General features: G+C 43.1%; 1 protein-coding gene across 6 annotated transcripts in view; it reads right to left on the reverse strand.

The window, feature by feature from the left end:
- The window catches only part of LOC110508219 (serine/threonine-protein kinase N2), a 33,022-nt gene extending 15,662 nt beyond the window's left edge, over positions 1-17,360 (reverse strand). For 4 of the 6 annotated variants that reach the window (XR_016492755.1, XR_016492754.1, XM_036966166.2 and 1 more), the window contains exons 1-9: positions 16,906-17,360; positions 7,460-7,760; positions 4,112-4,266; positions 2,653-2,782; positions 2,248-2,393; positions 1,597-1,810; positions 1,113-1,298; positions 571-680; positions 144-287 (exon numbers count right to left, since the gene is read on the reverse strand). Coding sequence is in view for 4 of the 6 variants with exons in the window: in XM_036966166.2 (XP_036822061.2) it covers positions 144-287; positions 571-680; positions 1,113-1,298; positions 1,597-1,810; positions 2,248-2,393; positions 2,653-2,782; positions 4,112-4,266; positions 7,460-7,760; positions 16,906-16,926 (1,407 nt within the window). In the remaining 2 variants the exon portion in view is untranslated. Of the gene's footprint in view, positions 1-143; positions 288-570; positions 681-1,112; positions 1,299-1,596; positions 1,811-2,247; positions 2,394-2,652; positions 2,783-3,932; positions 3,986-4,111; positions 4,267-7,459; positions 7,761-13,495; positions 13,547-16,905 lie in introns of those variants that run through there. The other 2 variants (XM_090225077.1, XM_090225076.1) reach the window with 2 other exon arrangements.
- Positions 17,361-18,375: the final 1,015 nt, after the last annotated feature.

The raw sequence follows: 18,375 nt of genomic DNA on the forward strand, positions 1-18,375 counted from the left end.
GGTGGTGTTCATTAGGGCAAACACGGAAAACATTTAAAAACATTAGCACCCGAAAACTAAAATTATTGGACAGTTCCAGTTCCAGGTAGTCCCCTTCAGTTAATGAACACAAACAACCCTGGTGTAGTGTCAATGTGGGATACCTCTGCAAACAGGGTTCCCTGAGGCTCCAGGTAGAGACACATGCCGTGACGCTGGTTGTCCAGGAAGTCCTCCAGTCGCAGGAACTTGACAGCACACAGCGAGCGCCAGTCTCTCCAGTACACCGAGATCTCCAGCTCACGAGACTGCAGGTTAAACAATGCACACAAGGTCAAGCGCACAAACACACAAGCAAAGTCAAGTATTCATAGGGTAACATTAACGTGGTGCACTGTGATTTCATTTGAAACCTTTCTTCAACGATGTGAAATACAAGGAGGAGATTATTTAACTAGCGTCTAGTGAACTGAGGAATCCACTAGTCTTCTCCTCATAACAAATACTGTTGTAGAAAATACCTAAATTAAACTGGCTGTCAGATAATGAGGTTTGCAATATGCTTATAAGTTAACTGTGTGTGTGTCCTACCCTGTCCAGCTCCAATGTAAACTTCTGATCCCAGGACTGGTTACTGACAGGTCTCCAGTTGGTCTGTCCCACCACTGTATTGTCCAGCTTCAGCACAGCACTGATTTCATCTGGAGAGTAACAAAGATTTAATACCATTTCCTGCCAGAAATGTACATATTATAGTTCATACATGTGTTGTTCAAATGACATTACATTTAAATGAACACGATGATCTTCCTTTAGGATACACCTCATATAGAGTGCTGTGGTTTCTGCATATTTATAGTTCTGCTACAACTCATGCTCTCAAGCGGAGGGGATGATGGCAGCCATAATCAGTCACTCGACAGGTTTCAGGTTTCTCCAATGTGCTTTTGTAAAGTGTGTATAAGTGTCTGAAATGGGCCCTATATAGGGAACAGGGTGCCATTTCAGACAACTATGTATAAATATTGTACATCGTAAATTCCTGGATTTCTGATGGTGACAAAAAAGCTATCAATGGATTAAGTTATTGATGGAGGGCTAGTAGGAGAGACTGTTGGTGTTTGGAGACTCACTTGAGAGGTCTTCACTCTTGGAGAGGTTCCGTGCGCTGGCACCTCGGTTGCGATTCCCCCGGCTCATGAAGGAGGAGCGCGTCTCGCTGGGGCTCCAGCCAGGCAGCAGCACAGCACCGACTTTGGAACGACCCGGAACGTTCTCCAGCAGGTCCTGGCAGCCCATGAGCCTGACATCTAACGTGCCTGTGGGAGACCAGATATTTTTTTATCATAAAGTGATAGATTTTATGAGCCCAGGCTAAGCACAGCGCTACAGCACTATTGTCATGATATATTGGTAACTGCATACTTTAAAGACCGAAATCCCAAAATGCCAGTACATAAAAGGCTAGAACTTCAGATCTTTGTAAACCAAGTTTTCGCACAAATCTTCCCTTGACAAGATTTACAGGCGCATATCTCAAGTTAAGATTCAGCTCTACATTCAGCGGTTAACCGCATGCAAATGATGACCACTGCTGTGGGATATAAGCCCTTTTACCTGTGAGTGCGGCGGGCTTGGCCACGGTGCTGTATTGGTTCTGGGTGGAGATGATGCTGGAGCGCGGGCTGAGGGCAGGCGAGGACATGAGGGACAGCTCCTCCACGATGTTGGTGCTGCGAGGGTGGTTCTTGGGTAGCTCACTCAGCCTCTGCTCCAGGGAGTACTTGAGCAGGTCCAGCTTTTGACTGGACTCGTTGAATCGGGCCTGGGCCTGGGGAGAACAGCAAGGTCAAGGGTCAAAACAGGGGCATCTTCAGTTGGCACTAAATGGGGGAAAACTCAGAATGTACAATTTGGTTCGTTTTTCATTTCAAAATGTGTTTGCTCTCATACGGGTTCTACAGAATGTGGTCCAGGAAAAACAAGTTCACAAACAGAATGGGTATTTTGTATAGAGTTTGTCCAACAGGCATGCCCAGACATTTTGAAAGTGTTTGCTCCCATTTTCAGCATACGTTTGTTGAGCAGTGAGTTGACTAAGGGTTTAGGAATAGCTTTCAATTTTTTATTTTTTTTGTCTAGTTGTTTTTGGGGCCATGGTATGAGTGCTGACCTAGGATCAGTTTAGCTTTTTAGATCATAATTATATAGACTATGGGACCCGATCCTAAATCAGCACTCCTACTCAACTATGGCTGTGGTCTGTACCTCTGAGTGTGCCCTCTTCTCCGTGACTTTGCCAGAGCCCAGGAGCTTCATTACGTTCTTGGCACCCTCGGCCACGGCAGACTCTATCCTGGCATGGTGACACAGCTCCTCTACCCGCAGGTCCAGCGGGCTGATGATGGGCTTGGCTGGAGGAAGAGGACCTTGTTAGAGAGACTATCAGGGCGTTTGAGGGGATCAGTCTGAGCAAGAGGAGGTGCAGAATCACTCATCTGGATCACACGGTGAGTAAATATTTAGGATGGAAGGTAATCTCTAGATCAGTGATTCCATGTAGTGAATCCACTGTGTGTGTGTGTGCTTGTGTACTCCATATGTGTCAAAGGGGATAACACAGGACAGGAAGCCACGGCCAGAATGAGTCACAGGCAGGTGTGTGTGTCTCACCCATGACGTCGTTGTTATCGAAGCTCAACTCGCTGGCCTGGCTGCCTTTGAGGATCTGCATCCTGATGAACTCAATCTTTGTCTTGCTGTCCTGGAGCATCTGTTGAGCGGTCGCTAGCAATTTCCGGTCCTGGGCAGAAAATAAATACAACACTCACACCATCACCAACAGGTACACTGAGGCATCTATAACAGAAAGTAACTCACTGAACTGTGTGATATTGATCAACATCTGATCTAAACAGCATTTCTTCATAAGTAAAATAAGCCAAAACACCTGACACAAATTCCACATCATACTTCAGACAGAATGTGTGTGTGCGGTGCGTGCGTGGGTTACCCAATCGGAACACGGTCTCGTCAAATCATGACCTTAAGTGGAGCAAAAGTTTTCAATGAACGCATGGAAAAAGTTATTCACCGCAGGCGAAAGTAGAATGTCATTGTGTTGTTGTGTTATCGGTGACCCTCGAGTTGACGCACACACTGGCCCGTGGAGTAAACTAGTCGGCTCCACCCAGAATTCCTTTGGTGGAAGAGCGCACTATGCTATGCCGGCGTAGAGGGCAGGAAAGGCTTCCAGTCTGACAGGCATTTCCTGGCTGACATCATCAGGCCATGCCATTTCCCACAGGATGGTGCCACTTTCTCCAGGCGCTCCAGCAGGGGAGCGCTGACCGGGGGTTGCCAACATTCCACACCTTGATATTATACCGTCACAGAGTCAGCTATGGCTGATTTTAGCAAAGGGCACCTTCGCAAATACAACTAAGCTAATCTTGCATAAAATGCTGTGGTTAGTAGTTAGCACGGAGGTTGCTATCGTTCCACACTTTAGCGTTAATATCCCTACTGTATTAGTGCCATATGATTTTAGCTGAATTCATCAGCATTCTACACCTTAGCAACCAGTGCAGAGCTAAATACGGCCTGATAATGCTCTGTTAATATGGCTGGGGTTACTTAACATGATTCTGCACAGGGAGTACTAGCTAGGTCTGTTAATATCATGTCTGGTGTCACTTCCAGGGACACCATCTTGTAGGTTAGTCCTACTATACACCATATTTATAATGACGCTAACTGAGCACACCATTTTGAATAATGGATTTTGTGGTCTCTTAAGAAAATACCACCTAAAAAAAATATAATTTGGTATTTACTCCATTATTCCACTGTTGATACAGTCCAAAAAATGTTTTGCATGTCAGCAATCAAGTTTTCAAAATACAGATAGATATGTGTTGCATCATACTGTGACACTTTGGAAAAACCCCTACCTGCTCATTTCCAAGAAGGGCCAAGTGAACAAGAGACTGCAAGGAGGGACTACCTGGAATTAACCAATAGGACACGCTCATTTTCATTTTCTGCAGAGTTAAGTGCCCTAATGAACATGACCCAGAGGTCACAAACTGAAAATGACTGTTTCTGAAGGGCAAGAGGTCAGAGGGCATACCTTGGAAGAGCCGTTGGAGTACATCTGGATCATGTTCTCTGCCCCCTGTTTGACCTTCAGCTCAATGTCGTTCTGCTTCTTCAGGGCGGCCAAGCGGCTGTTGCTGGTGCACATCCTCGCCTCGCTAGCTGGGGTGTCCGGGGTCAAAGGGCACTCTAGAAACCAAGGTAGAAGATCGGAAGGGAAGATATGAAGCTTGGATATTAAAACCCATTAAAAGCTCTTACAATACAACAAAGTTTGCATGTTCATTAGCTACAACATTCAAAGGCTTGTATGGAAGGTCTTAGAGTTGGCCATAATGCATTTCTTATCTTGTTCAACGCAGCCATATTCACCAGGTTGTTGTTTACCATCTACAACAAAGCAATTTGTGTAAAAACAGAAAGCCTTTTGGCAGGGATGGAATTGAAGGATTTTGGACACTGGCCAGCCGGGGAATCAGACTGAAAACTTTACTAGCCCAGGTCAAATATCTGTTCCATGCAATATTTCAAAATACTAAATGTCACTATCCCGTGGGCTAGTTGGGCACATTTTCTACCAGCCCGGTCTGAAAAGTCATTTCCATCCCTGTCTGCTGGTATGAAAACTACTGATGACGGGGAATTCTTGTATGTACACTTAGATTCTTTACTAAAATTCCCTGAAGAGTTGGGATTTCTGTTCCAAACAGCACAGAAGTTAGGGGAACCCTGTAGCGGTCTCTGGAGAAAAACAAGCACAAACTTGCTCAAGACAAGATGTGACGTTACTGTACATGCAAAAATATGGTATGACTGACAGGCCCTTGTTGCTAAAAGCCGGGGTTGTGTTCATTAGGAACAAAACAGAAGAATGGACAAACACAGAGGGATTACCTGAAGGTGTCCAATAAGAAACGCTCAAGTTCATCTTCTGTTGCAAAGCAATTCGCTACAGTTTTGCCACCCAGGTACTCCGTGCTCTTGTCCTGCCCCAGGGGCTGTTGGGTCTGGTGCTGTGCACACCTCAAGTACTCTCCTTCCTTCCCTCCAAAAACAAAAGTGTCCTCCATCATTTCAGTCAAGCTGCGGTGCTGAGGGATGAGCTCACTGGTTTTCATGCCTGGGCAGAACCCCTCCTCTCCACGGCACCCCTACTCACCGCTGCACCCCGAGACGAGTGCTGAGCAAATGCTAGCTTCTTCACACACAGGTGGGCAAAAACCTGCCTGACTGACTTCTACTGTCTCTTACCATCATCTTGGTGACAGTTTGAGGTAAACTGTACTCAGTTTGATGGTTAGATTTCATTTCAATTTACAGTTACACAGGAACATAAATAATATTCCGCTCCAGCCATTACCACGAGTCTGTCTTCCCCAATTAAAGGTGCTTACCAACCTCCTGTGCTCAAATGGCTCCACAGCCGACCAACATATCCCTACCGCTAACTAGCTCTAGGCCTATACCCAGTCAACAGCGCTAACCACAGTTAGTATTCAAATATCACACACACCGCTTTAGCATGAGAAGCACATCCTGTTAAACATTGGCGTCTCTGGAGACGGCTCAGGAGGTCACCAATTCATTCTAACAGAGTAATAATTAATTTAAATCAGCCAATAACCTGGCAATGCATATGAAGGAGAACGTCAGGTTGCTAGGCAGCACCAGAGTCATAAAGTCGTCCACTAAATTAGCACTAACGAGAATGATTATGGGTTCGCAAGATTCCTCCGACAATATGTTTGATCTATGTTCAAGCTCAGACTGAGTGTAAGCAGATGCAAATATAAACGTTGGCTACTCAGCTATGTTGTGTGTGTGCAGACTGTATTGCAGTCCTAACTGACATTCGATTATCTGTGTGTGTGTGTGTGTGTGTGTGCGTGCGTATGTATGTATCCGCGTGTGTGTGTGCCTGTGTCCCAGGGCTTCCCTCCAGAAGAGAGGGGTTTGGTCGGGGTCAGAACCAGTCAAGGGCCCCCTCCTCCACACAGCCCACGCTGGGACATTGAACATGGTCCCGTGTGGCTCAGCTGGTAGAGCATGGTGCTTACAACGGCAGGGTTGTGGGTTCATGTTTTCCACGGGGGACCAGTACGAAAAAGAACCAACATGTATGCACTCCCTATTGTAACTCCCTCTGGATAAGAGCATCCGCTAAAATTACAACAACAAAAAGTAAATGAATATCAAGCAGGGTGATGTCACTCCTGGAGCGCTGACAGAGGAACCAGCCCAACGTCTGATCCCAGGTCAGCCACTGACAGGGTAGAATGTGACACATACAGTTACATCGTCATTTAACAACTGACCTAAGACTTGTTTAGTGTTTTGACATATTGCTAGTTAAGGTTGGGTGTGAAAAAAGGGGAAGGTGATCTGACATCAGTTGTGGAGGACAGAACTCACTTGCTCTAGAACCTGGCTTGAGGTCAGTTCCCAGTTCCGCGACATACTACTGGCCATGCATCATTGACAAAACACAGATCTCGTCAGATACCAATGAGTCAGGATAAATTTGTTCCCACTTAAAGATAAGTTATAAAAAAGGTTTTGTATAATTTCAGCCAGTAGTTTTGAATGTAGCGCGAAAATTATGCACAACGTCATCCATTTTGCATGCTATGTTTTGTCCTGAAAAATGCTCTAATTCGTGCAATATGTTACACATGTATAAGTGCTTTAGATCCCGTTCAATATCTTTATGACTACCTTTACATACAGAAAGGCGGTCCCCATTTCCAATGTCTACAACTAGGGAGTAAGAAATGCCATAGCAGCAGACAGACAAACCCAGTCCTTCTCTCGCCACCCATTATTAATACGATCAACTATTCCCTGCATATCCACTGAAACATTTATCCATGTTCAGGTAACGTGCTAAAAACCCATTTTTGTTCACAAATTTGCGGTAGCAGGTTTCAACAGCCTGGAAAATAACTAAACAGAGCCCTATTGGAAAACAATAAGGAATATGCCAGTATCAGCTCCTAGAAGATGAGGCACCACAACAGAGGGCATTCATTGTGTGTGGGTCCTATTTGTGTATTATGTGCTGTATCATGTAGAGTGTCCTTATGCCAAGAAATACCACACCTGAAGAGAGCATAGTATTGTATTCCACTAAATTACGTTTAGCCTATGTGAAACAGGATAGAGGAGGGAAAGCATTCAGTACATACACCTCATATCAAAAGAAAGGCTACATCCCCTGAAGTTTCCAGGCTTTTCAAAAATCCCTGTTGAAGGATTCCTGAAATCTGGAGGGAATAAGCAGCGAGTGAATCCTCCAACTAGGGATTTCTGAAAAACCTGTGGAAAGTTTTTAAAGAGTTTGGCAACCCTAGTTACTCCCACGCCCCATGAAAAATAGCCATACCCAGCAGGTCATCGGGGTCCTTGACCACAATGTGGGCGTTGAGCTCCTGGAGCTCCTGGTGGAGCTCCTCCACCTTCTTGTTGGACTTCTTCAGCATGTTGTCCACATAGGCCAGGCTCTTCTTGTCCGTGGTGACCTTGCGCAGGTTCTCCGCACCCTCCTTGATCTTCAGCTCTTTGCGGATCTCGCGGCGGATTTGCTCCTTGATCTCATCCAGCTTCTGCTGCACCATGGTGTCCGACAGGTCCAGGTTGTGGCCCAGGCCCAGCCGCTCCGACACCAGCTGGCCCCTGGCGTCGCCCTGGAGGACAACAGAGAAAATAGATTGGGGTTAAGATTCATAAGGAAATGTAGGGCTGTCCCCAACTAAAAACAAAATCTTGGTAGACCAAGAGTAATCTGTTCTTTGGACCAATCGATTGGTTGAAATGTTAAAACGTGTATTTTTCCATATATAGACATATGTGTTTTAATCAAATCAATTAAACTCAGCAAAAAAAGAAACATCCTCTCACTGTCAACTGCGTTTATTTTCAGCAAACTTAACATTAAATATTTAACATTAATAGTTAACATTAAATATACTTAAATATGTGTGTGATCATAACAAGATTCAACAACAGACATAAACTGAACAAGTTCCACAGACATGTGACTAACAGAAATTGAATAATGTGTCCCTGAACAAAGGGGGGGGGGGGTCCAAATCAAAAGTAACAGTCAGTATCTGGTGTGGCCACCAGCTGCATTAAGTACTGCAGTGCATCTCCTCCTCATGGACTGCACCAGATTTGACAGTTCTTGCTGTGAGATGTTACCCCACTCTTCCACCAAGGCACCTGCAAGTTCCCAGACATTTCTGGAGGGAATGGCCCTAGCCCTCACACTCCGATCCAACAGGTCCCATACGTGCTCAATGGGATTGAGATCCGGGCTCTTCACTGGCCATGGCAGAACACTAACATTCCTGTCTTGCAGGAAATCACGCACAGAACGAGCAGTATGGCTGGTGGCATTGTCATGCTGGAGGGTCATGTCAGGATGAAGCTGCAGGAAGGGTACCACATGAGGGAGGAGGATGTCTTTCCTCTAACGCACAGCGTTGAGATTGCCTGCAATGACAACAAGCTCAGCCCGATGAGGTTGTGACACACCACCCCAGACCATGACGGACCCTCCACCTCCAAATCGATCCCGCTCCAGAGTACATGCCTCGGTGTAACGCTCATTCCTTCGACGATAAACGTCAATCTGACCATCTCCCCTGATGAGACAAAACTGCGACTCGTCAATGAAGAGCACTTTTTGCCAGTCCTGTCTGGTCCAGTGACAGTGGGTTTGTGTCCATAGGCGACATTGTTGCCGGTGAGGTCTGGTGAGGACCTGCCTTACAACAGACATACAAGCCCTCAGTCTAGCCTCTCTCAGCCTATTGCAGACAGTCTGAGCACTGATGGAGGGATTGTGCGTTCCTGGTGTAGCTCGGGCAGTTGTTGTTGCCATCCTGTACCTGTCCCGCGGGTGTTATGGTCAGATGTACCGATCCTGTGCAGGTTTTCTACACGTGGTCTGCCACTGTGAGGACGATCAGCTGTCTGTCCTATCTCCCTGTAGCGCCGTCTTAGGAGTCTCACAGTACAGACATTGCAATTTATTGCCCTGGCCACATCTGCAGTTCTCATAAGGCACATTCACGCAAATGAGCAGGGACCCCAGGCATCTTTCTTCTGGTGTTTTTCAGAGTCCATAGAAAGGCCTCTTTAGTGTCCTAAGCTATCAGAACTGTGACCTCAATTGCCTACCGTCTGTAAGCTGTAAGTGTCTTAACGACTGTTCCACAGGTGCATGTTCATCAATTGTTTATGGTTCATTGAACAAGCATGGGAAACAGTGTTTAAACCCTTTACAATGAAGATCTATGAAGATATTTGGAATTTTACGAATTATCTTTGAAAGACAAAATAGTTGGGAAGAGATTTTCGATGTACCAATTCCACGGCACATGGTTTATGAATTGACACGCAAAATGACGCCGGATTCAAAACTTTACATTTTTCAATTTAAATGATTATACAAAATTCTTGCAACCAATAGAATGATATAAGGGATACAATCTTCCCAGCTCTGCAGATGTTGCTGCAAAGAGACAGAATCATTAGATCATTTATTTTGGTACTGTCCATATGTAGCTTGTTTTTGGACACAGGTCCAGGTATGGCTGAAGAATTGCAACATTTACCTAGAACTAATGCTGCCAATCGCAATACTGGGTGATTGTGAAAAGTCAGTCAATTGATCAATAATATAATTATTTTAGGAAAAATGTTTATTTTTAATTTATAATCTGCATCATAGCACAGTTGAAAAATATGGCAAATAGAAATCCAAAATGGATGGTGTTAAGAGATAGATGGGAGGGGTCAAATGGAGCTGAAGGGTGGGACTTATTAAGGGTGGGGCTTATAACACATCTAAAACATACGGGGTCTGTAAAATGTGTATAGGTACAGCAATGTTGTGAAATAGCACAGTTACAAATAGAAATCAAACTGGATGGACATCAGAAATAGAGGAAAGACTAAAAACAAAATATAACTATTGTAAAATAGATTGTTTGTAAAATGTGTATATTATGTATAAACTGAAGGTAGAAGCCTAAGTGTTATTGTTTATTAGTTTACTCCAATTGGGGGAAGGGTGGTAGGGTTTGCGGGGAATAATAAAGGTGTATATTCTAAAAAGTGTGTGTGTGTGTGTGTATGTATGTATATATACATACATATATATACACACACATACACACATTTTTTTAGATGTATGTACGTACATACATACATACATACATACATACATACATACATACATATACTGCTCAAAAAAATAAAGGGAACACTTAACACAATGTAACTCCAAGTCAATCACACTTCTGTGAAATCAAATAGTCCACTTAGGAAGCAACACTGATTGACAATAAATGTCACATGCTGTTGTGCAAATGGAATAGACAACAGGTGGAAATTATAGGCAATTAGCAAGACACCCCCAATAAAGGAGTGGTTCTGCAGGTGGGGACCACAGACCACTTCTCAGTTCCTATGCTTCCTGGCTGATGTTTTGGTCACTTTTGAATGCTGGTGGTGCTTTCACTCTAGTGGTAGCATGAGACGGAGTCTACAACCCACACAAGTGGCTCAGGTAGTGCAGCTCATCCAGGATGGCACATCAATGCGAGCTGTGGCAAGAAGGTTTGCTGTGTCTGTCAGCGTAGTGTCCAGAGCATGGAGGCGCTACCAGGAGACAGGCCAGTACATCAGGAGACGTGGAGGAGGCCGTAGGAGGGCAACAACCCAGCAGCAGGCCCGCTACCTCCACCTTTGTGCAAGGCACTGCCAGAGCAGGCCACAAATGTGCATGCGTCTGCTCAAACGGTCAGAAACAGACTCCATGAGGGTGGTATGAGGGCCCGACGTCCACAGGTGGGGGTTGTGCTTACAGCCCAACACCGTGCAGGACATTTGGCATTTGCCAGAGAACACCAAGATTGGCAAATTCGCCACTGGCGCCCTGCGCTCTTCACAGATGAAAGCAGGTTCACACTGAGCACATGACAGACGTGACAGAGTCTGGAGACGCCGTGGAGAACGTTCTGCTGCCTGCAACATCCTCCAGCATGACCGGTTTGGCGGTGGGTCAGTCATGGTGTGGGGTGGCATTTCTTTGGGGGGCCGCACAGCCCTCCATGTGCTCGCCAGAGGTAGCCTGACTGCCATTAGGTACCGAGATGAGATCCTCAGACCCCTTGTGAGACCATATGCTGGTGCGGTTGGCCCCGGGTTCCTCCTAATGCAAGACAATGATAGACCTCATGTGGCTGGAGTGTGTCAGCAGTTCCTGCAAGAGGAAGGCATTGATGCTATGGACTGGCCCGCCCGTTCCCCAGACCTGAATCCAATTGAGCACATCTGGGACATCATGTCTCGCTCCATCCACCAACGCCACGTTGCACCACAGACTGTCCAGGAGTTGGCGGATGCTTTAGTCCAGGTCTGGGAGGAGATCCCTCAGGAGACCATCCGCCACCTCATCAGGAGCATGCCCAGGCGTTGTAGGGAGGTCATACAGGCACGTGGAGGCCACACACACACTACTGAGCCTCATTTTGACTTGTTTTAAGGACATTACATCAAAGTTGGATCAGCCTGTAGTGTTGTTTTCCACTTTAATTTTGAGTGTAACTCCAAATCCAGACTTCCATGGGTTGATCAATTTGATTTCCATTGATCATTTGTGTGTGATTTTGTTGTCAGCACATTCAACTATGTAAAGAAAAAAGTATTTAATAATAATATTTCATTCATTCAGATCTAGGATGTGTTATTTTAGTGTTCCCTTTATTTTTTTGAGCAGTGTATATATATATTTGTCTTTTACTACAGCTCGACTAAAGAAATCTTGTTCGACCAACAGCCTGTCGACTAAATATAGTCAGGCCTAAGGAAATGTCATGGAGATTGCTATATAAAAGGATCTGGAGGACAAAAAGGTTATACCACATTTGGTAAAGCACCAGATTGTATCACCCTTTGTTTCATGATCATCCTTTATGCAGACGTTGTTAACAAATGATTGAAGCATCTATAAAGAATTCCGGAATAGATTAAAAGGATCTGCCCTTTTTTTTTTTTCTCCTAAAATGACATACCCAAATCTAACTGCCTGTAGCAAGGATATGCATATTCTTGATACCATTTGAAAGGAAACAGTTTGAAGTTTGTGGAAATGTGAAATGAATGTAGGAGTATATAACACATTAGGTAAAAAATAATGCAAAGAAAATAAAATATTTTTTGTATTTGTACCATCTTTGAAATGCAAGAGAAAGGCCATAATGTATTATTCCTGCACAGGCGCAATTTAGATTTTGTCCACTAGATGGCAGATTTTGTCCACTAGATGTGCAAAGTTTTAGACTCATCCAATGAATCATCATATTTCTGTTCAAAATGTTATATCAAGACTGCCCAAATGGTTTATTAATAACTTTAAGTTCAAAACTGTGCACTCTCCTCAAACAGCAGCATAGTGTTCTTCCACTGTAATATCTACTGTAAATTGGACAGTGCAGTTAAATTAACAAGAATTTAAGCTTTCTGCCAATATCAGATATGTCTATGTCCTGGGAAATGTTCTTGTTACTTACAACCTCATGCTAATCGCATAAGGCTACATTAGCTCAACCATCCTGTGGGGGACCCATCAGATATGTCGATGTCCTGGGAAATGTTCTTGTTACTTACAACCTCATGCTAATCGCATAAGGCTACGTTAGCTCAACCGTCCTGTGGGGGACCCATCCATCCTGTAGAGGTTAATGCTTTATAAAGTTTTTATTATAAAGTTGTAGTTTGTATACAGTGGGACACATTTAATTGTGTCAGCCTGTAGCACCATTTGAGGCGCAAAAGGAAGAAATGCCGAGCAGGTAAACACCAAAGCCTGCCAGGCGTACAAATAGCAGGTAACAGCAGGTAAACACCAAAGCTTGTCAAGCGTACAAATAGCAGGTAACAGCAGGTAAACACCAAAGCCTGTCAGGCCTACAAATATCTCTAAACGATACTTTAAATTATAACTTGATACAAATACTGGCTTATGTCACACTTTTTAGCACACTTCTCTATTCAAAAACTTTAGGTAAAATAGAATGGGCATACAATTGACAATTTCATTCCACTTCACTCGGGATGACCCCATTGTTAGAACTTGTGTATAATATTTATTTCAAATTGTAGCCGAAAATAAAAGTAAGCTCCCCAACATAATGAAAAGCTTAAGACACTTGAACTGAGTTTAGCCTAGTGCTCCATTCATAGACAAGGCACAATGAGCCCACAACACCAGAACATGTTACGCCTATCTACACCCCATGTTGCATTCAGCCCTTGTTGCATTCAGCAAACACTGTACCGTAATCCAAACATGGATGTTTTACAATTGCTACAGTGGCTACTGGCTACACAAATCTATGTTCCTTACCATCACATCATCAATTTCCATCAACCTTGTCTCCATTGCATCTGCTTCAGATGCCCGCCCACGTATGTTTTTAAGTTCTGCTTTGTTCTTCCTCTCACAACAAAAACCAAAAGTTCTCCCTTTTTCTAAAAACAGAGTTTGGCCTAAACCGTCTGAGGAAGGGGCAGCCAAATCCTGTTAGCCTCTCGCTCGGTGAGGTCACATGAGACGAGAAAGGGACCTAATCTCACTCCGGGGAGCGAGTGGAGTCTTAAAAATAAACTTTGGTTAAAAAAAACATTTAAAAAACACCAGAGTTCCAATGGCCACCCCTGTGGAGTGACGTGTATGGGAGTAAGAGGAGGATCAGTTGTGTACAGCTACATGCAAATTAATACTTCTAAGGTTGAGATTGGGAGCCTCGGAAACATTTTTTGCCTTGTTGGTTTCCCAACACTGTATACATATTTTAGTACAGTTAATGAATCAGTATTTGGCCAATGAAATAATCGAATCCACTACTTTGGTGAAGCAAGCAAGCGCCACGTTTCAACCAACGGAATAATATACGGCGCTTTGGAGCTGTTGTTATTTGAGTCAAAGTTGCCTACGTGTATTTCTCCCTAACTGCTATACTCCTATTGACACCTATGCTTAGTGTGTATTTGAGATTAGACTGCACAGTGGTTCCCTGTTCTGGGTGACTAGTGGCTAAACCTTTACACAGGAAGTATGTGTTGGCCAATTAGGCCTGCGTCTCAGTCCAGAGGGAGAGAGGCTCCTCCTCCCTGTATGAGTCACAGGTAAAATGGACGTCACAACTGCTGGAAGAAGTAAAAAGACAATTCAACCCAATTGGTTTCTGTAGCTGTGTTTGACTACCAGTGTGAATACGATCCAAAGCCATGGACCACCCTTATTTTCCACTCTAAGCAACAACATAGCTATGAAAATCTAACTGACTGAGAACATTGAACTTGGACAGGCTTGCATTTAAGTTTGAATCAACGCAAATGATAAAAGCTTGTGTCCTTACTCCTTAACTTAGTTTAACCTATTTCTCATGCACCCACAAGAATCCAACCAAAGCAAATATTAGGGCATGAACTTCCACTGTAAGCAGGCTAAATAGCCTTACCTCAAACTCCAACAAAGCTCAATTCGAGGGACAATGGAAAAGTCGGACGGGCGAACATTAACTTATGCTAAAAGACTGACTTTAAAAACCTAGACTCTTTAGGTTTAAGGTAGAGCGCAATGGTACCTGCTTTTTTTTCTTAAAACATCACCAATTCCTACCCCAAACCAGATTTATGACATTTGGTTTGGTAGCTGCATTTATACCAGAAATGGCACATAAGCATGAACACAATCACCTCCAAGCCAGGCAAATGCATTTAAAAGACTGCAACACCTGTAAATTACATCGATGACAGGTGTACAGCGAACAAAAATATAAATGCAACATGTAAAGTGTTGGTCCATGTTTCATGAGCTGAAATAAAATATCCCAGAAATGTTCCACATGCACAAAAAGCTCATTTCTCTCAATGCATGACAAGTGTGGCAAATCAAGAAGCTGATTAAACATTGTGATCACTACACAGGTGTACCTTGTGTTTAGGACAATATAAGGACACTCTAAAATGTGAAGTTTTTCACAACACAATGCCACAGATGTCTCAAATTGAGGGAGTGTGTAGTTGATATGCTGACTGCAGAAATGTCCACCAGAGCTGTTGCCTGAGAATGTAATGCTTATTTCTCTCCCATAAGCATTTTAGAGAATTTGGTAGTACATCCAACCGGCCTTACAACAGCAGACCACATGTAACGATGCAAGCCCAGGCACTCAACATCCGGCTTCTTCACCTGCGGGATTGTCTGAGGTGGCGGGGGTAGGTGGTAAGCAGTATTCTGTCTGTAAGAAAAACTCATTCTGATTGGCTGAACCTGGCTCCCAAGTGGGTGGGCCTATGCCCTCCCAGGCACATCCATTGCTGCACCCCTGCGCAGTTGTCAAATCCATAGATTAGAGCCTAATGAATTTATTTAAATTGACTGATTTCCTTTTATGAACTGTAACTCATTCAATTCTTTAAAATTGTTGCATGTTGTGTTTATATTTTTGTTCAGTATAATTACAGCCCTGGTCAGTTCAACTGGACGTGTCACTCTTACATCACAGGCCAAGGGCAGTAATACCTAGGAACAGTATGTTTTGCCTGTTTTTCTTTGCAGAATTACAACACAAGACACAAACTACTGATGACCAAAAGGTTATGGGCAATAACACCACTTCGTCACTCCTATACATGCACTAGTCCTTTGTCTAGTCGTCAACAGCAACATAATCAATTAGACAAATACCAGATATAGTCTTCCACTCACTGTCCAAACAATCTCAGCGATCACCCAACAAACACAAGAGTCTTGTGAAACGATGTCTGCAAAAAGACAGGTCTGAATTCATGAGTGAGGCTGAGTGTGTACAAATAAGGTTCCAAAGAGTGACCTACCTCTAATCTAATCACTGAAACTGCAAACAAAGGCAATATGTTCACAGGTTAGTGTCCTCGAATACAGAAGTTTGAGAGAGAGAAAAAAAAATGTAGCTACATGTTCCGCAGGATACAAAGTTATGGTCAGATCACATCATTATGCGTCCACGCTACATTGTTGTTCGATAGCCTTTTTTTCTCTCCCCAATATAAAAATTACCAGATTTGACAGCTGACGTCACCCCAGAGTCAGCGGTGACCAAACTTTTTTTCGGAGTAATTTGTTGCGGTTGCGGTTAAGGAAAAAAACTTCACAGGATGTGAAGTTTCAAAATGTAATATCATTACAGTTGCCATTTTCAAACTCAGTCATGTATCAGGGAATGCTCAACCTTTTGGAATTGAAAATTATTATACTTACATGTCTTGGAACATTATTTTCAACTAACTTAGTACAAGTATTATAGCCCAGTAAACATGTTTTTATTTTAATAAACACCTTTGGGCTTTAACACGCGCCCACTTGACTGGGTCACTGTTTGCAAAGGACCTTAAAATGGAAAATGTTCTTCCATGCGTTCGAAACTACGCTATTTTTCTTCCAAAACGCTCAACATTTTACTATCAGTCGATTGTCAATTGATTTTTTGTCATTAAAATATACAACAGATTAATTCAGTAGTTCAGCTGGTGGGCGCTCAAGTGCAAAATTACACAAAACTTTTGATATTTTGATAATTGTTTTCCAGGCCTCAATCTATAATTCCCAATCCTTCTGAAGAGGGGGACAAAATCCCTAAGAAATGTATTAACCTCAAAACATTTGAATCCACTGCAAATGGTATATAGAATAATGTTATTTACCAACTTGGAAAGCGCACTTTACAACAACTTTACGCATTTATTGCAACAGTTGTCAACTTTTCATACCTGCACGGAATCGGCGGCCATCTTGGCTTTTGACTTTGAATCAAACTGTACGGAGACAGGGGAGGTGGAACTCCAAAAACAGCCTTGTTTTAAGTTTCCCTCTCGTGCGTCAAAAATAACCTATTCAGTGACCAAACCATAGGTCATATTGGAAATACTTGACTTTCCATGGCTTTCCTTGAGTCCTTGCGTCTTTTTTCGCTGAGGGAAGAAAAGTTGTTCTGTAGTCCACATATATGAAGCAGCAACATAAATAAATGTCCCACTGCTTTCACTTTGGGAGCGAAAGGCTGTGGTTTGTGTGGAAACACATCAGCGTCCGCCCATAGGAGCTATGCAACAACTCAACCCAGAGCCCATTCTCTCAGCCAGATTCTATTCACACTCTCTCACGTGATCATAAACTTCTCACACGCACGAGCATCGCACTCTCCTGTTAGAAATCATGTTGACACAATATATTAGCGTGTGACAATTCTAGAAGTGCACTAAAATGATGAAGATTATGAGCTGGATACTACTTGTTCCAGGTTATCCTATAGTTGAAACTTAGTGGTGTAAATTATTTAAGTATAAATACTTTAAAGTACTTCCTTAAGTAGTTTTTTGGTGTATCTGTATTTTACTATTTATATTTTTAACTACTTTTACTTTTACTCCATTACATTCCTAAAGAAAATTATGTACTTTTTACTCCTTACATTTTCCCTGACACCCAAAATGACTTGTTATATTTTGAATGCTTAGCAGGTCAGGGAAATTGTCTAATTCACGCACTTATCAAGAGAACATCCCTGGTCATCCCTACTGCCTCTGACCTGGCACTCACTAAACACAAATTCTTTGTTTCTAAATTATGTCTGACTGTTGAAGTGTGCCCCTGGCTATAAGTAAGAACAAGAAAATTGTTCTGCTTTGGTTGCTTAATATAAGGATTCTGAGTTGATTTATACTTTAGCTTTTATATTTTAGCTATTACATTTACCTTTGAAACTTAAGTATATTTAAAACCAAATACTTTTAGACTTTTACTCAAGTAGTATTTTACTTTAATCAAGTATGACAATTGGGTCAGTCATAGAGGTTTCACCTCTGATTGACATCATCATCATTCATCATAATAGGATGCCTAAACAAAAATTGTTTTATTTATTTTTATTCAGAAAATAAGTGGCAGTAGTATAGTATATAGGGGTAGCCTAATACACTGTAGTAGTACAGTAGTAGCAGTTACAGAGAATGACTCTCTCGATTGTCTTCAGAAACTGGGCAGAATCGGTTACAATCTAAAATAGCTGTCAACCGACTGCACTACTTACCAATGGCACCGTGAGCAGGCAGGCCTTCTACAGAAATAGATGTAACAAGACAGAAAGAAGCAAGTCCATGTGTAAGCTCAAGTGGAGGGAATGAAGAGGGCACGAAGAGTCGTGAAGAGGGCATGACAAAACCTTTACCCCCGCAGGAGGC

The sequence above is a fragment of the Oncorhynchus mykiss genome, chromosome 28 (assembly GCF_057628025.1).
Source record: "Oncorhynchus mykiss isolate SJ-2025 chromosome 28, ASM5762802v1, whole genome shotgun sequence".
Lineage (NCBI taxonomy): Eukaryota > Metazoa > Chordata > Actinopteri > Salmoniformes > Salmonidae > Oncorhynchus > Oncorhynchus mykiss.